Source organism: Sturnus vulgaris, chromosome 3 (genome assembly GCF_052056855.1).
Source record: "Sturnus vulgaris isolate bStuVul1 chromosome 3, bStuVul1.hap1, whole genome shotgun sequence".
Classification (NCBI taxonomy): Eukaryota; Metazoa; Chordata; class Aves; order Passeriformes; family Sturnidae; genus Sturnus; species Sturnus vulgaris.
Window position 1 is genome coordinate 109,905,367 of NC_142245.1, and position 23,370 is coordinate 109,928,736.

General features: G+C 38.7%; 1 protein-coding gene across 5 annotated transcripts in view; it reads left to right on the forward strand.

Moving 5' to 3' along the window:
• The first annotated feature begins 5,106 nt into the window (after positions 1 to 5,106).
• The window catches only part of SUPT3H (SPT3 homolog, SAGA and STAGA complex component), a 251,699-nt gene continuing 233,435 nt past the window's right edge, over positions 5,107 to 23,370 (forward strand). Inside the window, exons 1-2 of one of the 5 annotated variants that reach the window (XM_088162519.1) lie at positions 5,107 to 5,315; positions 15,524 to 15,618. In XM_088162519.1, the coding sequence (XP_088018645.1) occupies positions 15,524 to 15,618 (95 nt within the window). In that variant the 5' untranslated portion in view covers positions 5,107 to 5,315. Of the gene's footprint in view, positions 5,473 to 15,523; positions 15,619 to 23,370 lie in introns of all 5 variants that reach the window. The other 4 variants (XM_088162517.1, XM_088162520.1, XM_088162521.1 and 1 more) reach the window with 4 other exon arrangements.

Consider the following 23,370-nt stretch of genomic DNA (forward strand, 5'->3'; position numbering starts at 1 on the left):
TATACAACTATTAGCATATGCCTCCTAGATTGTGTGTGGCAACTCCCAGCCTCATTTATGGAAGCCATAGTTTTGAAAGGGGCACAGCAAACAAGCACTATTTAAGGCAGGGTCTCAGGGCAGTTGATTGAACAGGCTGGAGGAGTCAGTGACTGCCCCCCCTAAAGTAGTTTTTATTCAAGTGCATCGATTCAGATCAGTCAGGAGCAAAACTCCGCTTTTATCTTGTTTTATGTTTAATTCATATACTGCTTACTTAAGGGCGTGCCTATGGAGGTGGCTTCTGAGAGGCGTTAATACAGGTGCAAAATGGCTACTACAGATTGAAGGTCTCAGTCACAACTGGATTACACAAAGCAAAGCTCTGTCCTCAAGATCACAGTGCTACCTAATTCTGTCTCTCCAGGTCTTTAATTTCCAGCCATTGGAATTGCCTCAAATCCATTTTGGCATGGAATACATAATTATTTTCATATTGTGCTAGTCTGCTCTCCTGCTTTCATCCCTACGAGCCAGGAGTGAATAAGAGTTGGCAACTTTATACTCAACTATTATATTGCAGAGTACACTTTAATCAGCACCCTAATAAATAGCACGCCCAATTAATTGGGATATTTGCCAGCAAACCAATTCCTTTCCCTGCGCTTCAGTGGCTGTAAATGATGGATAAATAGCATTCTTGCTGTTGTCTGCGAGCATATTTGTTGTAATTAACAGGTATGAGTTGGTGTTTTCTGGCATGTGTTTCCTCAGTAGCTTGCTCCCTTTTTAGTAGGCTCCCTGTTCCCATGCAGTTACTAAAAATAAATAAAGAACAGATCTCCCTTTCAATATTTGCTTAAAACAAGGTAGTCCTTTTGTATTAAAAAAAAAAGTAATCTATCCATTACATTGTTATATGGTTTTCACAATTAAAGGTAGTAATTTAATTAGCATGTTTCTGTTTTAATTAGTATGGTAAAGAGGCCTTTGCCACACCAATTTACAATAAAGGAGGGATTTTTCCTGCAGCTCTCTAAGGCTACCTTTTTTGACCAGGGGTTGCACGGTGGTTGGCTTTAAAGTGGTATTTCCTTGAGGGAGATCCACAGAAGTACAATCTATTTTCATAAACTCGTATATGCTATGATTTACGGTAGACATGTGACAGTTTCTATTATTTGGACATCCTTTGCCAAAAAAGTAAATAAAAATGAACACGGTAAACTTTTCTAATCTCTGCATTCCTCACAGATTGCTTTAGTGGTAACTGAAAAAAATACTGGAAGTAAATGAATATGAAAAGGGAAATGGTACTGGAGAAATCTCAACAAGGGATCTTAAAAACCAGGATGGCTATGGATCAGCAAAGGGTAGAAACATTCATGTAATTGAAGGAGAACATAATTTGTGGGTTATCTGAAAAAAATTGTCAGGGTTGGCATTTACTTTGACTTGTTGGCAGGAGGAAAAGAAACCGCCCTGTACCACTGCATAAGGTTCCTTATTAGTTGTGGCTTCTGCAGAGGCTCCGTCTCCTCTTGGAGCATGGAGGATTTCTTTCATTACATAATCTGGATTTTTTTTTTTCTAATAGATTGAATTTTTTTTTCTCCTGTGTGTGCAAATTCTCTTTGCCCCAATGCTTCTATACTGAGGTTATTATACTGGAGGAATGCAAGCGTCTAGAGTAACAATGGTTCATTTTCCTTTAATGACTTTGTCGACAGGATGGAGACATTTTTGTGGTGTGATGAATTCACTCGGTCTCCCGTTGTGTTTTCTCCACATGCTTTGGAAACTCTCTCTCTCTCCGAGAATTGTGGCCATCCACTCCAGCAAGAGGTTCATTACTTTATATTCATTGTATTTAAATGACACCCCAGTGGTACTGACCTCCTGGGATGATTGATGTAAATTATATGCTATGTAGGGGGAAAATAAAATCTTTTTCTGACTTTTTATGTTCTGCAGAGAAATAAAAAGTGAAAACAAATGACAGAGAAAATCAGGCCTATTCAAAGTGAAACTTTGTAAGCATTATGGTTTGAGCAGACTCCAGTTTGTGAAAGTGCTGAGACAGTTCATAATGACCTCATGATCTGAAAGGTGACCTGAGAAGGGGGAAACAATTTTGTGCCCTTTTTCGTTCTGTATAATATATAAAAAAATTTGATCATGTTTTTTTTTCCCTCTTTACAAGTATTGTAAGAATTCAGACTCAAGCAGGCAACAGCCTCTGCACTTTTACTAGACAGCTATACAAAGGCATAGTGCTAGAAGGGACATGTCAATGCTCTTTCCTCCTGTCTTCTAGCAGATTTTCTCATATTGACTTTGGATTTCGTAGCCAGTAGGTATCTGTCTTGTTCAATTATTCTCCCAGGAGTTATCACCTATAAAAGTGGCAACAGGGGGAATGTGCTCTCATCAGCCCAGCTCATCATCAGGCAGGAGCTTCAATCCCTCATGAACTGGTAACCTCTCACTGCAGGCAAAAGGGCTCTGCACAGCAACACAATTTGTCAGGAAATGTTTCTGTCAGTGCTTTTTCAGGCACCTCACCAAGTCACACTGCCTCTATCCAAGCTCGTGGAAGTTATGTAGTTCACACTGGACATGCTCAACCATATAATCCCAGTAATTCCCATATTAAAATTACCATATGGAATTGGTGTAGTAATTTCTCTATTTTTTCTATGTTCTTACATTATTCTGTCCTCAATTCCGAGATACATAAAGATATGCATAGAAACGTCAGTAATATGCTGTGTTGCCTCCTTCAGTTTAAATGTAAGGTTCTGACAAATCACAGAATTTGGCTAAAACTCAAGTCGCCTCGAGCTTTCCTGCAGAACTTTTCATAACCTGACAGAATGTTTTGATTCTCCTATTCGCCAGGAAAATGCTTATTGATAATCCTGCTTTGGCTTGGGTTGCCCAGATATTTTAAAATGTGTAGCAGGAAGGAACTGCTCAGGCCATCCTCCTCATAGCAATGACTTAAGACTTTGCTGTGCAGGCAAGAATCAGCAGAGTGAGGCCTCTCATTCTCTAGGATAATATCTTGGTGTTTTGCCCTGTTGCTGTCAGTGCTCAGGCTGGTATCCGTTTTACTTCCATAATTGTAAGCAGAAGCAGCAGAAGGGAGAGGGGCTGGCAGCACTTGGCAGCGACTTGCAGAATCACCTTGTCTTTCTGAGGCTGATGTGGGAGGTGGGAACAGGGAGGAAGCAACGCAGAGGGACTGACAGAATGTTTATGTGAAGTAGCAAGAAGGACTGGGAGTGAGTGGTAGCCAAAAAAAAAAGTAAGGGCAGCAGAAGTCAGCTAGGGGAAAAAGAAAATAAGATTACTTTCTACTAAACTGGAATTCAGCTGGTCCCTCGAGTGTTAAGATCACTGCAGTGGTTGCCAGACCTTTTTTCTTCCTTTTTTTTAATCCAGACCCCCAAAGAAGTAAAATGCTGAGATTTACATAAAATTACAAAGTCTCCAAGCTGTCGGTTTCTTAGAATGAATCCTAGTGAAATGATATGAATCCTGTTTGGTGAGTAGGCAGGGATTTAGATTAAAAGGGACTAAGGACGGCAAAGTAAAAGAGCATAACTTTTGACGTTACACACCCCACAAACTTTTGAAAAAAATTAAGACTTTTTTCAAAGCGCTAATGGTTACTCCATTTACCTCTGTTGGTCCCATTTATTAGTTCCACTTTATACCATGGGACACATCAGCCTGTCTCCCAACAAACCTGCATGAGATGAGCAGAACGACCGACCTAAACTCACAGAAACCTACTATTAGGAGGTGTCCAAGGAAGGAAATGGTAAAAGAAAGGAGAGGTGGGTTAAAGCTCCAGCTCGCCTAGTCATGTCCTTCCCCATCAATACGTTGAGCTGGCAGGATATAGAAAGAGGAAAGCCACCATTGCCAGGAATCAAGAGGAAAACATGAGTATGTAACCACACCAATGCACTGAATCAACACAGCAAAGAACAGAGTATTTCAGCTGGAAGAGACCTACAACAATCATCCAGTCCAACTGCCTGACCATGTCAGGACTGACCCAAAGTTAAAGAATGGCCAAAGTTAAGGCATAATGATATTGTCCAATACCTCTTATACACTGAGAGAAGTAGAGCATCAACCACCTTTCCATAAGCCTATTCCAGTATCTGACCACCCTCTCAGTAATGTCTAGCCTAAATCTCCTGGCTCAGCTTTGAACTATTAATGTCATGGCTGAAATGGTACAACTGGGTATTGCTGTAGTAGGATCCATTGGTGTTTCCAGGGGTAAAGACAAACACAGGTTGCTGTTGTCCACACTGCTCTTTTTGAACACCTGTATGAGGCTGTGGCTGCAGAGATGAGGGTGAGGCACCTGTGCTGAGGCCAGACACCTGTGTATGCCCACACCTCCCTGCTGCAGGGAGATCCAGCTGTCTCTCCGCAAAATCCCCAGGCTTTCTGGACTCACAACAGCCCTGGAGCCCCTTCCTGCTGCCCTCCAGCGATGCCTGGGGCTGAAGGGGAAGGAAAAGGTGGTCATGGCCTATCAAGGCAGCACCTGCAACATCATCCCTGGAGGTGTTTATGGAAAGACTGGATGTGACACTGAGGGACATGGTCCGGCTCACAAGGTGCAGACTGGTCATAGGTTGGACTCGACAATCTCAGAGGTCTTTTCCAATCTAACTGATTGTATTGTTCACAGAACCACAGAATTGTTAGGGTTGGAAAGGACCTTTGGAGACCATCCAGTCGAACCCCCCTGCCAAGGCAGGATCACCTCGAGCAGGTGACACAGGAACGCGTCCAAGTGTGTTTGGAATGTCTCCAGAGAGGGACAAAATCCCTGAGCAGCCTGCTCCAGTGCTCTGTTACCCTCAACGTAAAGAAGTTCTTCCTCGTGTCTAGGCGGAACCTGTTGTGTTTCATTTTATGACCACTTCTCGTCCTGTCGCTGGGCATCACTGTAAAGAGCCCGGCGCCATCCTCCACTCACTCGCCTTTGCGATACTCACACGCATTAACCCCCGGCGATCCTGCGAGCGGCGGGCCGAGGGAGGCGGGAGGAAGCGGCGGCGGCCCCGCCTCGCCCCGGCTCCTCCCCGCGCCCTGGGAGGCGCCGCCGCCCCCGCCTCCATCTGCGGGGCGGCCGCTGTGGCGGAACCGGCTCCTCCCCGGCGCGGGCGGCGCCATTTTACCCCCCCCTCCTCCTCCCTCGGCGGCCGTGGCGGGCGGGGGGAATATCGCGAAGCCGCCGCCGCTTTTCCGTCCCCCTCGTTTCTCGCCTCGGTCCAGGCAGCGCGTGGAGGGGAAGGACCGAGGTTGAGTGCCTGCCCCTCGCTTTCCCCTCTCGGCTGTCCGTACACGGGGTGGGGGGGACCGGGCACCACAAGCTGCTCCCACCTTCCTTCCATCCTTCCTCCCCTGCACATCTCAGCCTCCTCATCCATCCATCCATCCCCAGGGGTGAGCCTTTGAGTGAGTCACCAGAGAGGGCACGCAATTAGAGAGTGTGTTGCTATTAATTAACTTAGTGAGGTTGCTCGTTGTTGGGGCCTTCAGGAGCATTAACGGGGCGGTTCCTGCCCGCGGTACCTGCGGGGCGGGGGGGTCCGGGGGCGCGGGGATTTCTGGTGGCCTTCAGTGTTACATTGGACCCTGCCCTGTCCTGTTAGTGTTGTCGTCTTGCAACTAATCTAGGAGGTGTTCCTAGGACTTTTTTTTTTAATTTTAATTTTTTCTTAGTCTTTAAAATGATGTGACAACGGCCGAGCTTTGGCCTGCAGTACACTGTGTATTGCTGGGTGTTGTTAATTTCTTCGTCACTCTGGTGTTGTGAAATGTGACAAGTTTGTAAGTTTCATCTGGAGGAAATGGATTTTACCGATTTTACCTATTTTGCCCGAACAGGTGTGGTGATTCCCTAGCTGGAATCTTGTGATATTCCTTATTTGGAATCCTATGCATTTGGCTGCTCCTTCTTGATGAGAAATTTTGGATACCTACACTGATGCCCTAACTTAATGGTATTCCTGATATGCCAGAACGTTCTCATAAGCTCTATATAGTCCTTACAGAAATTACTGGTAAATGTTAAAAGCCTAGGGCTGACAGTCTAGAAGAATGTTTATCTGTGTTAGCTGTAAGTGATTTTTCCACTTTAGAATATTTTTATACTTCCTGTGTACAGATCAACTGCTTCTAAGTTCCTAGAATTACACAAATGGATGATTTGCAGTCGATGACTGCAAAGCACATATACATGCAAAATATATATTACTGTGTTTGTAAAATGGGAGCAGGAACCTGATGTTGCAGACAGTGCAAGTTTGCTGTATGGCATTAGTGTTGGTGATTTATTGTGAGACGTTTGATTTCCTACAAGTGAATCTGTTTCAAGGTTTGCAGCCGTGTTGGTGTTTCGCTAAAATTTTCTTTTGAAGTCTTTTCTGTAACTCCCACATCGTTCTCTTTCTTGGTACAGGCCTTGCTTTCCCTTTGGTTTAAGGCAGCAGTGCTTACTTGGCAGGATGCAGTGCACCCACCCTCTCTCTTTTTGCATATCTTTCTTCACTGTTGGCCAGATCCAAGTGGTGTGGAAGGCAGTGTCAGTCCTTCTGTTAACTTTGGTAGACTTTACACAGGCTCCTATTTGCATGTTATTAATATGCAAATCACATTTTGTTTTATTTTGGTTCCTTTTTATCCTGTGTATTGTTGCTGTGTAGGTGGGAATGTTAATGGCAAAAGTAACATTTCCAACTGTAACAGGATAAAATCATGTTTTTTGAAACATCCCTGCTTGAAAAAGTTAGTTTTCAGTCAGATAAAGTGCTTCTTAGCTGTGATGATTCTGAAGAAAAGCTTGAGGTCTAACCTGCAGGAGGAAAAGCTCAAAGTTGTGTTTTTGAGAAGTAAGCAAGAAATCCTTTAGGGCCATTTAACTTGTGATTTTTCAAATCTATGGATTTGAAGACATTGCTTAAGGTTTCACGGGATTCTGTGGCCTTTAGAGCCTCTGACTGTCACAACCAGCTGCATTACTCTCCGGGGCTCAGTTCTGGGTGGCATGGAGTGGAGCTGTTTGAGAGTTGATTAGTCAATTAGTAACTTGACAGCGTAAGCAGGCTGTAATTTAGCGAGCTACAAGTGTTTTAAGAATTGCCTACATATAACAGCGTAGAGCAACAGTGAACATTGTTCAGGTTGTTATTGCTGTTCTGCTGTGCTGCCCTGGAGCAGTGAGACCAGCTAGACGGTGTCTTTCTAGGTCATCACTGCAAGGGTGTTCTAAGGCACGAGGCCAAACCCAGGCAGTGTAATTATACTGTAGAAAATAACTGAGTTAATGCTCTTGTTGCAGTTGTGAAATATCCAAATGTGTAGATACAAGAGCATGTATAGAAAAGGAAATTAGTTAGGCCTGTGTTCTCATGGAAGCAGGCAGTAGTGACTCAGTTACAAGCTTATCTGGAGCTGATCAGAAAAATCTGCCTGTCAAAGCTACTGAAAATGGTATTGACTTGATGTGCAATCTGTGTTTCAGGTATTTGGCATTTGTAGTGCTACACGAAGTCGTTATTAATTTTAAGTAATCTTAGTCAGTGTTCTTATGCAAGCTATCACAGGTGAAATTTCTATTTATAAATACTCTTTGGCTTTTCTCTACCCCTGTATTTTGCATATGTTTGAAGTAGCGTGTTTGATTACAATCAAACTTTCACAGAGTCAGCTGCAAAGTTTCTAGTTCACACAGCAACTTAAGCCATTAGAGAAGTAGCAGTAATGGAAAAAAGGGGCCAAGAGCTTGTTTGGAAGATGTAATTTCCAATACACTTTGGCTGAAATGTTGGCTTTTTTACTTGAAATGCCACTCAAGCATGCGATTTTTTAGAAGCAGTTAGCAATGAAGAACTCTATTGATAATTCTTCTGATTAAGCCCAGTACTGAGGTATGGGAGAAATGTGTATTTTCGAGTAAACAAGATTGCATTTTAGCAGGAACTTACCAGATATCATCTGTGACTATGAGATTGCTGAAAAGGGTTGAGTGGCCTGAATGTTACTGACGTATTGTTTGGCTCTTTAGAAGTTGGTCTATTTTCACACTTTGACCTTATATTAAAGCCATGGCTGTTTTTCCTGTAGTTTTATTTGAATTAGATGTTGCATGCATGAACAACAATGGCAGTAGACACATTCTCCTCCAGAGAATTTATACTTATGATGGCAGGCACTGATTTCTGAAATAGGAACAGCCCCACAAGAATTGGAATTTTTAAAAATAATCTTGGCTATAGATTTGGCTGCTCATTCTTAATGAGGAATTTTAGATAGATATGTTGATGCCATAACTTGATGGGATTCCTGATATGCCAGAATATTCAATTAAGGTCAGGGTGGAGCTATATTATGAAATGATTTTAATTGTATTTCACATAGTAAATCAAACACAGCTCAGGGTGATAGGAGAGGAGAAGGGTCGATGTAATCAGTGTGATAGGTTGGGAAGATGCCATTTTGAAAGGAGATGAAGGCAGGTGAAGGTTTAGACAGCAAAGTTATACCAAGGAAAATACAGTTTAAATCTATTGATAACTTGGTTATGCTTCACAGAAAATTCACCTCTGTTAGTAAACCCATAAATTTTAATTTAAATGGTACTAAATGCAGATGGGGACTCATGCTCACTAAAGGATTTGCTTGCTGGCCTATGAGCAGTAAAACATATTGACAGGGCTAACATGACCTCTGCATATTTTTTCAGGAATGCTTTACTTGTCAGAAAAAGCAAAATACTGAGCAAGTCACAAGTGGGCCCTGTTCATTCTTGCATTCTGGAATCAAGTATGGAAGTCCTTGATGACTTGGAAGCTTTTTTTTTATCACCAGACCTGTGAGCACATCTTGTATTTGCTTCACTGAAAATCTCCAGTGGTTCCCACAGGAAGGTCATGACCACTGAATTGCATCTCTATACAATTATTAAATAATTCCTATAGAAGGTTTGTAATACCAGAGTATTAAGAAAAAAACAATTGTTAGCTGAAATAAATTGAGGGTTATAGGAGTCAGATTCTGGAAGCTGTGAGAACTTGGCTGTTAGTTTCAGGTTGTTTGGTCTTTGCACTGTTTTCTTAAAGCATTTTTAGGAAGGAAGGAAAAAGTAATTTGTGCTTAATTTGCAGTGCTATTAACTGCCACTATGGCACAAAGCTCTGCAAAAAAGTGTGTACATTCAGTTCAGAGGGAGGTGGGTATATATATTAGACTTATTTTGCCTGCTTCCTTGTTAAAAAGAAATGTATCCCTTCTGGGGAAGGATATAGCTCTGGAGTTGAAAATTCTGAGAAGTGTTTGTAAACACCTCCAGATGTGAAGGCAAAGCTCTTGTGCAAAATTATTCTCTGTATTTCCCAGTCTCAACTAAAACAGTCACATCTGTGTATTAGTATTCTTGCAGTAGTCCAGACCATTTGTGGTGTGGTTCAGAAGAAACTTAAAGCAGCTATCATGTCTAATGTAGGGATGGAGAAAAAATAGCCTCAGATATGAGGACATGCAGAGTCATTTTGAGTAAAACTTAGCAGTTACTGCACACAGTGGAGTCAGAAGATTTTATTTTTGTCTGAGGTTGCTTTTCTTTCTTTGCTAAATCAGTGAAAGAGTTGTGCTTGTTTGCTCCTTTCATGTAAGGTCTTCAGTAAAAGTAATGCACAAAGGCACTCTGAGATGTAGAAATGAACAGGAAAGTTTTTTATCTTCAGGGGTATTGAACAGGACAGTTCTAAAGATAAAGTAATTAGGATACATGTTATTCTTAGGATGAAAATCTATGCCTACATGTATTAGAAAATTTGTTTTACCTGCTAACAGCCATGCATGTTTCTTCTCTAACTTCTACATGAGAATGAATGACTGAATTGCCTTTTAAATGGACGGGGGAAATGATGTTCAGTTGTGTTCCTTGTATTCATGTGGGCTTTCCAAGCATGTTCTGTTCCAAGAGAGTGTCATGGTTAAAGATGAGATACTTATTTGTCTGGGTGGTGAAAGCTGGGCTGTGCATTGACAGCTATAAGATGAATTTTTCTTTCTGGTATTTGGTTTAAAATAAAACTACCCTAAGAATCTGGTCTATCAAGTAATAAATGGAAGCAGCAGAAGCAGATGTAATGTGTTATCCTTAGTATGAATAGTGCATGCATTCTGCTTTGTGGTACTATATTAATTAATTAAAAATGAAAGAAAGCTGAGATTACAGCTCGAACTTTGAACAATATTCTTGTGTGCAGACCTGGTGCAGATGTGTCCCTGCCTGCTTCTAATCCTATGTTTGGTCTGTTCCCTGAAAGTTTGTGCCTTTACTTTATCTGCTTGGCTTTTTAAGATGCTGTGCTTTGGGAATATGGAAGTTATTCATCCTGTTTCCTGTAAGGAAAAACATTTCTTAATTGTTGCCCAAGAAGCTGGTAGTTTTTGACCTGAACAGGTTAGAGGAGGATAAAGTAATTTCATTGTGTACTATCAATCATTATTTTGTTGTAAATCCTAGATAACACATGCACTATGCTTATCTGAGACCCTTTAGAGCATTTCTAGTTCCAGCTTGCTTGAACAGCTCAGGAGTATTTAATTTTCAGTTAATCTGTGCTACTGGGAGAGTGGGTGACAAGCAAAACAGTATATGTGCTCTTGCATTTGATTATGGGGTATTGTTTTATTTTTAAAACTTTCTCTTATTTTTTTATAGTTTGGAGCATACTCTCAGCCAGTCTTACATGTGTTCAGAAGGATTATGGTTTGTTTTTGTTTTTTAAAAGAAGTGCAGTAACAAAAATTTGTATTTCCTGTACTTAATTCAGTTCTTACGTCTGCAGTCATAGAAGACTGTTATCCTATACCCTCTTGTCAGCTGGTGAGGCCATGAAATACTCAGTGGTAACAGACTAGTTAATCTAATTACACTGAAGTAGAGGTTGTGAAAAAAAGCATTAATTTTAATTTTGTGTTAATTCATAGTTATATTGGCTTTTCTTTCCTTCCTGTTTTGTTTGAGTTTATATAAATGAAAATTCGTCAGTCTTTAAATTTTTGCATGGTTTCAGGTTATATGCAAAATGTATATATGAAAAGACTGACATGATAAAGACTTTAGCTGTATGCTTGATGAATTAAATCATTGTAATGGTAACTTCTACTCTGTGTTATTCAATGTAAAAATTTTTGCAGGGACACTGCTAGTTTTTGTAATCCTGCACATTTTTTAGCCTAAAACAGAGACATCAGAGAGAATCTCCGCAAATCCATGTTTGTTTTAAACTGAGCCAGTGCAGACTGATGTTTTTTGTTTTTTTTTTCTTGTGGTGAAAACTGTATTACTATTAACTTTTGCTTTTCCTGAGTGAGTTTATATCAGCTGTCAGACTGTTAGGGGACTGTTCTGTAGTGGCTGTTTGGATGTATCTTTCTCCTCGATCTTCGTGTGACATTTCACCAGTGGGCATGGGTGAAGGTGTCTGAGTAATATCTCAGAAGCCTTTACTGAGTTTCTGTTGTTCAGCCTGGAGGAGAGGGGACCTCATAGCACCTTCCAGGACCTAAAGGGGCTCCAAGAGAGCGGGAGAGGGTGTGCAATGATGGAACAAGGGGGAATGGCTTGAAGGTGAAAGCAGGAAGGTTAAGATGAGAAAATGAAATGTTCTTTGCTGTGAGGGTGGTGAGGCAATTGAACAGGGGAGTGGTGTCAGCCCTGTCCCTGGAAGTGTTCAAGGCCAGCTTGGATGGGACCTTCAGCAACCTGGTCTGATGGAAGGTGTCCCTGCACATGGCAGGGGGTTGGAATGAGATGAGTTTTAAGATAGTACAGAATGGTTTGGGTTAGAAGGCATGATTTTATATATATATGTAAATATAGGATATTGCCTAAATGGATAACCCTTATATCATGTTTTAGGAGCAGTGGAATTCTCTCAGCTGGATTTTGAATAAATATATGGGTTATACAGATCACTTACTGATTGTAAAAAAAAAGTCAGTGTAAGTTAATGTTGCTTGGTAATTTCTGAGTGGATGTGGATATGAAGGAGGGTTATGAAGCAGAAATCTACCCAGGTATCTAACTGTGGTGAGAGGGATGGGCCTAAACCTGATGAGAAATAACTTAAAATTTGTTTCCCTCAACTGATAACTTTTGTTCTGCTGATTCACATTGAATAAGCGTTTTCTGACATGACTCTTCAATGTAAAAGACCTAGAGATTACAGTAGATGCTTTTAAACATTTATATTAGTGATTATGTATACCTTTGAATGTGTTTTTTTTACTATACATGTGATTGGAATGTTTTACTTATGAAAAAAGAATTTATAAAAGCTGGACCTACTTGGATAGGAACTCAAAATTACCAGTCCAAATAGTGTTAATCAGAAGTTATCTTCTTGCTAGAGTTCATGATTAAAATGCAGCACATTGAAATAATCTGTGACTTAATCTGAACATCTGAATTCATTTTATAGAATATGGCAAACAGCTGCATTTCAGTTTGGAACTAAACAAATACAGTATATCAACCCATTGAAGATCACTGTAGGCTTTTCAGTTCCATGATAACTATACTTATTGAAGAAAATTGATTTGAGAGTGCTTCTGCTTTTGAATTCTTTTTTTTTTTTTTTTTTTTTTTAATGTCCGGAAGAAAGGAAATAGAACATACGGAGGATGGGACTTTGATGTGTAAAGAAGTTAATTATCTAAACCATCAAACAAAATGTGGGCTGTGGAAGTAATTATTGTAAAGGGTCTGATGAAGCCTGACAAGCTGTTGGTTTTTTATGTCAAGAAAATGCTGTACACCTGCTTGATTTGAAAGTTAAATAGTTTGTTTGCAATAGGAGGACCTAAGTTTGTAGTGAAGCAGTAGCTGATAAGCTTTCAGCTCTCAAGCCATGGGATGTATAACCCTTCAAATTTTTTAAATTGAACTGTTCTTGTCCACTTGAAGGGCAGGAACCTAAGAAAGGATTTGCTCTAGAATAGGACATCCATGAACCACAGGTCTTATGCTGTGAAGAGGCAACTGTGAATTTGGGTCCCATGGTTTTTTGGGAATTTTGGGAGATTGTTTCATAAATTAGCAGAACAGAACCTCATGGATAAAGCATAATGTCTGTCATGGATGTTCAAAGAAAATAGTTACATGCTTCAAATGATGCAATTAGTTTTAAAACACCCTAAAAAACCTCTTTAAGTCTTTGAATGTTTTTCACTTTTTATAAATACACAGTTAATTCTCTATTTAGGAATATTGGTATTGTGGTACTGAATATAAAAATATAGCTACTAAAATTAATCCTAATTAGTCCAAATCAAATAATGAACAATAAAATATATATAAATTTCTAAATCTTTAGGCTGTTTCTCCTAAGGCGGGTACAAAGGCAAATTCTTCTTAATTTCCTTTCATGGATAAATAGAGCTTTCCTATAAATACTGGCACCTTTCTTTGTTAAAGAGGGTTTTAACTGGTTTTTTTTTTTTTTTTTTTAATTCACTAATTTGACTGTTTGGGTTAGATGACTCTGGTAACTGCTGATTATGGCAGGATCCTGACAACACTTTAGCCTTGTGTGTAACTACTCATGTGATTAAAATCAGACTTGAGTGGGAGCAAACTTGTGATTCAAGTTACACATGTGCATAAGTGCTTGAAAGATGGAGACCTAAATTAGAATCTGCCTGAAGATGAACTGAAGTCTGATAATATACATGAAAGCATTAATAAAAAAAATTAAACTTACGACACCAAATTGGGTGGGGTAGGGACGTTGTACAAAGGGATCTGGAAGGGCTGGATCAATTGACCAAGGCCAGTTTTATGAGGTTCAACAAGTTCAAGTCCTGGATGCTGTACTTAAGCCACAGTGACCTCGTGCAGTGCTGCAGGCTGGGGAAGAGTGGCTGAAAAGCTGCTCAGTGGGAAAGGACTTGGGGGTGCTGGTGACGGCAGCTGAATCTGAGCCAGGTGTGCCCAGGTGGGCAAGAGCCAATGGTACCTGGCTTTTACCAGCAGTACTGTGGCCAGCAGGACCAGTGACTGTCCCCTGTGCTGGGCACTGGTGAGGTGACCTCAGGGACTGTGTTCAGTTCTGGGCCCCTCATGATAAGACAGACATTGAGGGGCTGAAGTGAGTCCAGAGAAGGGAACTGAGCTGGGGAAGGGTCTGGAGCACAAGTCTGATTAGGAGCAGCTGAGAGAGCTGGGGGGACTCAACCTGGAGAAAAGGAAGCTCAAGAGGGACCTTCTCCCTGTGTTCAATTCCCTGACAGGAAGAGACACCCAGGTGGGGTTGGGCTCTTCTCCTGTGTACAAAGCTATAGAAGAAAACAGCCTCAAGTTGTGTCAAGGGAGGTTCAGATACTGGGAAAAACTTCTTCACAGAAGGGGTGATCCAGCATTGGAACAGGCTGCCCTGGGAAGTGGTGGAGTGGATTTCTATTCTAGAAAACAACCTTACCCTTTGAATTTTGAAATAGATAGAGGTAGGATTTCTTACAGCACAGCAGACTATATCAACATAAAGCTTTTGTTGTTGCTACTGCTAATAGTGCAAGAAATGAGCAGTACAACTCAACTGTTACTAGTGTGTAACAAGCTAGAAGATGAGAAATACAGTGAGAATATATCTTGTTTATCAGGGGACTCTCAGAGTATGCAGTTTTTATTAATTTTTTGAAGGAAAAAATGAAACTCCCTTGTACATATTTATGGCGTTTTCTATAATTAAATTTTGCTTGGTCAGTCCTTTAGTAAATTAAATTATTTCAAAAAGTTAAATAGCTCAAAGCCATTTGACATGCATATTATTGAAGAGGAAAATGTAGATTTGTTAATTACTTCATAGAATAAGAGTAAATTTGTCCTTGATTTTCTTTGGAGTTCTTGAAAGACATACTTAGAAAAGCTGAAAAATACTTTGTATAAAGATAGTACCTGCAGTGCTATGAGTGTGATGATAGTGGTTGGGTCTCACTCTTTCTAATGCATTTCTGTTTTAAGAATTTAAGTTGTGTGTGGGAAGGGGGTGTTTATAAAGGAAGTTTCTGATCTCTGTGCTCATAAAGTTTTAGCTGGCTTTTCGTGAGAATCTCTTTTACTCCTCTTAGCTTTGTTGGAGATGGTGCGGATGTGATTTAATGATGGTTAGGATATGCAGGAATATAAGAGGATGATTGGTCAGTAGAGATTCTGGTGTCTATGAATACTATCTATTCCAGAATAGTACTTTTTAGGATACTTCCAAATTGTATTTTATAATTAGTGCATGTTTCCAATATTTGCTTACAGTAAACATCAACTCAAGCTTTCTAGTGCCTCACATAGGCTTATTTGTTGCATGCAGAACCTTTACCTTCCATGTTACTCCAAATATAATTTCTTCCTTTAAAATATCTAGTGTGAAGCATACATCTGCTCTCTTGGAAATGAAATACAGGTATTGTAAGTGCTGTTATTTCTTTATTTACCCAGATGAGCAGCACTGTGGCCAGCCCGATGTCAGCGGTTGCCTCTTCAAGCAGTGGAAGAAAATCAACAAGTTTTACACCTGAATTGCAGAGTATGATGTGAGTAGTCAATTAAAATATCTGGTAGTATCTGCATTGTGTATTCATCTTTTAGCTATTTTCTTAGAATATGTGAATAAGTGTGATGGGAGAAAGAAGAGCAGGTGTTAGTGATGGAGCTGTTAAGTGTTTTACTTCTGATTTGTAAAACATTCAGAGATGACCTGGGTAAATAGAGCCCGTATCCTCTATTGAAAGGAGAGTAAATGCTGCTGAGTAAAGAAATGTGTTTTTAATGTATACTTTAGAAGTCTTTAGAATCCTGTATTTCTCAGCCCTTTATCAAAGAAAGCTAAGCTTCCAATTGTCACAGACGCATTTTAAAATGAAGACTTTCTTTTAACGTCCTTCAATGCTAATACAGATAAGTAAACTGCTGAGATTGTAATATTACTGATGAAATTATGGTATGGAATACTTGCAAATAACTGGAGTTTGCCAGACAGGAAGTAAAGTTCTTAAAAAGATAAGTTACTTATTCTTTTAAATGAACACTGGATTCTTAGAAATCCAGTTCCAAGCTGTAATGTTATATGACTTGATAATTTGGTAGTGAGAGTAAAGCTATGTTGCTTTTAGTCATGTGTTGTAGGTTTACCTACACTGTTGTATAACAATTTCTTACCTGAATTACTACATGGGCAATAGATGCATAAGGAGTTACTTGTCTCCATTAAATTCTACAAAGAGTTTCTGTTACAAAAGTGAAAAATGCAATTTGTTTTTAGTTAAGTGTCCTTATGAGATCACTAGATTGTTGTCAAGTGGATAATGAGATACCTTCCACTGGAGTATTTTTTAGTATAATGTAAATAAGAGTTTTTTCTTGTGCATTGAATCCTCTAATACAGATGAGTACATTGTTACGGACCCAGTGTTTAACTGCATTGAGTTTTCTTTGGATAGAAAAATATTACTGCTCTCTCTCCTTGAAGAGAATTCTGTTTGCTAATTGTTCACATCTATTTAGGTTATCTATGCTGAAAAAATGCAACTGTTGTTCTTAGTTGAGAAAAATAACTGTAGCTGTGTTTAAAAAACAAAACTTCAGAGTCAAATCCTGTGCATCACTTTGGATCAGTATCTGGGGAGCCTGCATTTTATTGGATTGTGGACTTCCTGATAAAGTGTTTTGAAACTCCCCTTCCCCGCCAGTGTACACACGATTCTGTCAGAATGTAGAAGTTATTGTTGGCCACATAAATGGAAGGAATAGACAGTTTCCTTTTGCTTCAGAACTGGTGCAGTTATCCTTTGAAAGCTGTGCAAACAGATCATCTGTGCTCCAGAGTAACATATTTCACAGCTTCATTAAACTAGTAGGAACTGAGGAAATTCCTTGACTGTAGTGAGCACATTGAAGCTTAAATTTTTATTGTTTGCTGTGAAAAAGAAGGAGACTTTTGAAAATGATAGAGTGCCAGGGATGAACCGTACAGAAAAAAAAGGCAACTGTTTCCTTTGGCCAGGGCCATAAAAAGAAGTTATGCTTTTAAAAGAACTTTCTGTGCTCTGACAGAAGCTGACATTTTTTATAAACGATGTGATTTAGGAAGTTACGGATTCTCCTGTTTAGGCGATTTATAACAAATTCCTGCTGACATCTTAAGATCCTGGGAAATAGCAGAGACTGGAGCAGTGCAAGAAAGGTAACATCTTAAAGAAAAGAAAATACAGACTATCTCTGCCTAGTTTCTTATTGTCAAGATAAGGGTCACCTATTTGCTATAGTTTTCATGGAGTAATATGAAGAGTAATTTCAACTTGCCCTGCCTGTGCAGCAAGAGGAGGAACTTTTGAGAAATAAGTCATATAGAGACATTAAGTGCTAATCCAGAATGTCATGTAGTAGTTTGTGTTGATTTTAAAAATGGGCTCTTGGATTTTAGAGATTTAAAAGGCAGAAGGAAGAGAGAGAAACTCAATTTTCGGAGTAGAATATCAAATCCTGTTGTAACCTGGTGGCAAGATCTGGAAATCTCTGGATAAGAATATCTTGTGACCTTGAAGGTGGCACCTTTTGATTAGTGTATAGTTTGCTGCACAAAAGTGTTGAGCCAGTGTGTGATTCCATGGAATGCTTAAATTTACATGTAACATTAAGCTTGTGAGTAATCACATTTCAGGTTATTCATATGCTACATCTGTTACATACATTACACCTATTTTTGAACCGTGGCATTGTAAGGGAATGAACTGAATCATGTTGTAGAATTGTGTTTTTATGATAAGCTCAGAAGGGCTTTTCTGATTTGAGAAGGCAAGAAATGTATAGAAGTCTTGAAATCATAAAATACTGGAAAAAAAGCTGTCTTAAAATGTGTACAAGTTTTTCATTATGTGTATATAGATACTTTACTAATGAAATGATTCTGTTTCTCCATTAAGAATATTTAAGATATGTCTTGGACTTGAAGAAATTTTTGTGTTTGAGAAAAGAATGTGGTTTGTATGATGCCTACATAGTACTGAGTAATTGGTGATCATGCATGTGCTGATTACCTTAAGAAGAATGCTTCTTAATCAGATTGTCATGGATCATCCAACCACAAGTCAATTTGCAGTGCACTACCTTTTGCATAGTTATATTTGGCTTTTAATTGTTAAGACCTTGGAATTAAATTATATTTATCTTATACTAATTTAAAAAAGCAAAGTGCTATGTAGAGCTTGCTTCAACTTCTAAATCCTTTATTTGTATTTGGATTTTATTATCATGGTAGCAGCAGTAGGTACTAATAATTTTAAAAAGTTTTCAGCACATCTAGTGCTGAGGCTTGTTTTACTTAAATTTTTTTGGCTGATCTATAGCCTGTTTCCAAACTAACTGCTCACGTTAGGTGGCACTTAAATTACAATTCTGCCCAGTACATTCACAACCATGCTTATTTCACTGTAGCTATTAAAATTCATAATTTGGTAGAGATCATCTGTTTTCTAATACAAGCACTACTTAGAGTGAGCTTCTGGAAACCCTGACAGTCTAAAAACTTATGTTGAGCAATTTGCAGCTACAGAGGGAGGTTTTTATCTCCCCTCAGTAAAATGCCTTGACTTCTCATTGCTATTTTATCTATTTACAAAAATTCTAATTACTGTGATCTGAAGTTTCTTAATTAGCTCTTGAGATGCTTCATACAAAAAATCAAAATTTGATACTATAAGGCTATAAGGATAAATTTTAATGGTGGAAGTAGTGAAGAAAACAATGTTGTAAGTCTTTGTTTATTTACTGTATTTACAGTAGTTAATATTAAAACAATAATATGCATTGCTATATCACATTTATTACTGCCCCTAATTATCTTTCCAGACAGTGAAACTATGTTCGGGTATTTCAAATGCAGTGCTTATTCAACTTCCTCCAGCTAGTAGCTTACACTCACCTCTGTTACACTTCCGTGTTGTGTTAGTGTATAATAGACATGCTAATAAATTCTTCACAGTCCCTTTTTCTTTATGACTATATTATTTATAATATATTTTCCCCTTTTTTAACATTCAGCAAATTATGGGAGAGACTTGGTAAGAATTGGGGCCAGTTCTTAAATCTTTACTTTATTAGGAGTGTTTGAACCTGCCTTCTTAACTCTTGGGATATTTACACGATCCCTGTTACTAAAGTATTTGAATGTTTTTGTAATATTGTCAATAATATTTCCCATTTTAAACTGGGTAGTAAAGAGTGGTTCTAGACCTCTGGTCACTCAAGGAGTATCTAGAATGAACATATTTTTATTTCAGACTTGCAAACACTGCATGGTATTTTTTTCCTATCTACAGCATGAGCTATAAAATCTACTGTTTATTACCTGTTACAACCTTGCAACTTGTCAATCAAATAACTTGTCTTTAGGGATTTTACTTATTTAGGATTTCTCATCCATTCTGAGATGACAACATCTTAAAAGGATATAATTCTGAATTTTTGAATGTGCAGTGGAATAACATGAAGCATGGTCTCTGAACTGATGTGCTCTCCTGTTGATGTATTTGTATAACCTCTGCTGACTTGAGTTGGATTACAATTTGTTCACCACTGAATCCCTGGAAGATCTCATTGATTTCTTCTAATATCTGATGCTAAATTTATTTTTATATACAGGAATGAAAATTCTGTTTGTTAACAACAGTGCTTATGTATAGTAAAGTAGTGTTTTCTTATCAGTTGAAAAGTTCAGGGAACTTGTTGCTCGTGCTGAAGAAATGCCAACTACATGTAGCAGGAAAGAGATGCTGTGATTCAGGAGCTGTGCTTTGCTCGACTGGTTTGTTTTGTGTGTTAATCCAGTTGTGAATACCATAATCACCCAAATACTTTGAGTTACTCACATTACATGCTAACGAAAAAAGGTACACAATATGCATTTCATGCTGTTCACGGGACTGTTGAACGTTTTACCTAAAGGATTTCACTATGTGACTTAGTAAGAAGTTTTACAATACATTCTCTGTGTGGTTTCTAGATGTTGTACAAAATATTTGCCATTCTTGCTAGCTGTTGTGGTCAGCTGGGTACTTGGTTTTTGATGAACATCCAATTTTGTTGTCCTAATGTTCAAAACACAAATGGCTTTTTTACATCACTTTGTGTCAGTGGGTTTTATTGCTGCAAGTCCAGTTTATGTTAAACTCTGTACTTGATTATTTTGTGATTTTTATTATTTTATTTTTCTATTACATCTGAATGTGTCAGCTTGACTCGCCCTGTGAGGCAGATACAAATATGGGAATTCCCTCATGAGGTTTCACCTCATGCCAGGTTCAGTTCTTCCTCAGGAAAAAGAGTTTTTAGAGCATTGGCTTTCATATGTCTTAGGTTTCATGGAATGCTGAGCTCATGCAGACCTTGGTTCTACTTGTTTCAAGTAAATGATTATAGAGACTAGGAAGTTATGCTGAATAGACAGTCTAGATGATTGTTTTTAATAAAATGGTCCAGAATTTATCTAGCGTGGAACGAGCGTTTGCTTGAGCTGAATGTTAGTAATTATTTATTATATCACATTGTATGATGAAATATGGTAGTACTCACACAACCCTGCTGTGACTGTTACCTTATGGCTTCTTTTGGTTGTATGTTTATCCATCTTTGCTTTGAAGTTCATCAGTAAAATCATCTGACTTCAGATAGTTCGTTTGGTTTGATGGTGGAAGAAAACATCAGTAATGACCTGGCTGAGGGAGCGCTTTGGTTAACCAAACTGTAATTTGGGACTGTAAAGAATTTCTCTATTCTGTCCCATACTTGTTTACCATATTTGAACCCAGAATTGTGCTGAGATTGCACTGTTTAAAAATAAATAACCAGTTTAGCCTACTAAGCCGAAACCCTTCCCTGCAAACACGCAGGGAACACTTTTCCCCTTGGGTAGGGATGATGGAAGGGCAGTGGCAGCAGATGTGGTACGTGGTTATCAGATCGTGTGTGGCTGTTCCTGTCTACCTCATTAAATACAGGAGGCAAGAGTGGTATGAGATAGAAAACTAGGGGCAGAACTAAGTTTTCCTTTTATAGGTGGGATGGAATACAGGAAGGAAATTCATTAGAGAAAAATTACTACAGCTTTTTCTGATGCGGATGTGATATTTTTAAGCTTTTAAAGGCAGTCTCTTCTTTGCACAGCACTTAGCTCAACAGGATTTTGCTGAGGAGACCTGATAGGATTTGCGGAACTGTTAATAAAAGATGCAAGAGCTGAAATGGAGTGTGTTTCAAAAAAGCTATGTGAAAATTCATTTTTTAGGCTTCCACATTTCTGTACTTCATTTAAAGTGTAGTTACTTTAGACTTCCCTTTTGTAAAACTGAAGTTTCATTTTACCTTTTAGTAGCAGAGTTCACTTGAAATACAACCTGAACTTGACCTTATTAGTGTCAAACAGTCTGAAAAACACTCATTTTATCTCTTGCTTCTTTCTCTTTGTTGTTACTGAGTATCCTGTCCCTATTTATGAAAGAGGAAGAGGTGATAGAGGATCTTAATTAACATATGGAGTAGTACACACACATAGAGCAAAGAAATTGTTGAGTGTCTGTACAGACTTAAGAAGGAAAAGTTCTGTGACTAATTTCAAAATTACATTTGTACTCAGTCTGAAAAAGAAACATAAGAAGGATGTTTTTATGAGGGAAGACTGGAGATATTAATCTGGGTAACAGCTTTTTCTATAAACAAAATTAGCTGAAGTTGAGCATTAGTCTGGGTTATGTGTGTCTTGTGTTTCTGCTCTACTAGTACTTTATTTTTCTCTTGTCAGTTCAAAGTTAATGTAGGTTTTGCAGTTCATTTGTGAAATCAGTTTTGCTAAGTATGAGAACAGTTTCTCTAAGTTTACTGTGCCCTCAGTTCTACTCAGTTTGTTCTGAGTTGCATACGGCTTCTCAAGCTTCCTGTGTTTGAAATTTTGTTTTGAATTGAAATATTTTAAAATATATGGTTCCAGGATTTTGAGCTTAGATTCCTGAAACTTTCTGGTTTCAGGTTTTGACAGGTTGCTATAAGGTATCATCTAGTACCTAAGTAAAAGATTATAAAATTTGGAAACGATTTACTTTACTTGAGTGAAGACATATATGTTGTAACCAAATACTGATTAAGCCATAAATTAATATGATAATTAAATTCAGCATTTTTGTGCTTTATTTCCCTAGTGTAATAAGTTGTAATACATTAATTCTAGCAGACTGAACCTGAAAATCCAGTTTAGCTGTAACTGTGACCATAACTGGCATATGCTGCTGAAGTCTTTAAAGTGCAGCTTCTTGCATCATTTGCAATCTGTTTGTTTTAATCAAATTTAATTTGACACTACGGATTGTATGTGTTGGTGTGCAATATTGTCACAGGATACTTTTCATCTGTGGAGAACAGCAGCAAGGTGGACATTATAGCTGTGCTTGCCTTTTTCATTCTTCTGAAGTCATTCTGCCCCATGGAATTATTTTCAGCTGGGTTAGGTAATTAATTGAAAATGTAGAGTTTGGATGTCCGTAGGTGACCAGAGTTAGAAGGAAAGTTCTGGTTGCTCTGTGTCCTAGGTGGCTAACTGAGCAACTTCCTCGTCTAGGAGCTATTTCTGGCTCATTCAGCTCTCAGCTCTGTGGCATTGGAGGCCACTGCTTGTCTTTTTAATTATATATATATTTTTAAACTTTTTTTCCTAAAGCACAAAAGCTGTATTATCCTCCCCAGATTTTGCTGGAGTGATGCTGGAGTCTGAACCCCTGGTACGTGCGCGTCTCTTTGGAGGTGCCTGACAGTCCTGAGCAGTTACAGAAATGTGCTTGTTTTTCTCTATCATTGCGAGTTCAACATAGTAATTTAGACTATGACGTTCTCCCTAAATTGGTCTGGAAGGTGATTAGTTTATCCTTGAATCCCACACTGGATCTGGGACTTACAATGAACCAGCTAAATAATGATGGAATATTTATCCTCCTGAATAGGTTCTAGTACTTCGAGTATGTAGCACCATCAATTTTTTAAAATGTAAATGTATGAATAGCTTTATTGTACTTTCATCAGGTTAATCTTACTCTATTATTTGACTATGTTACATATATGAGGTATGTAAAAAAATCTATATAATATACAACGTATTAAATGTCACTGTCTCCTTATATTATGAAGTTAAATTTTAAATCCCATACACCAGCATTTGATCTTTTCATGTGTTCCTGTAAGACCTTTTTTAATGACACATGAAGCCATTGCAGTGATTAGAAAGGAACCCACCTTTTCCTCCACAG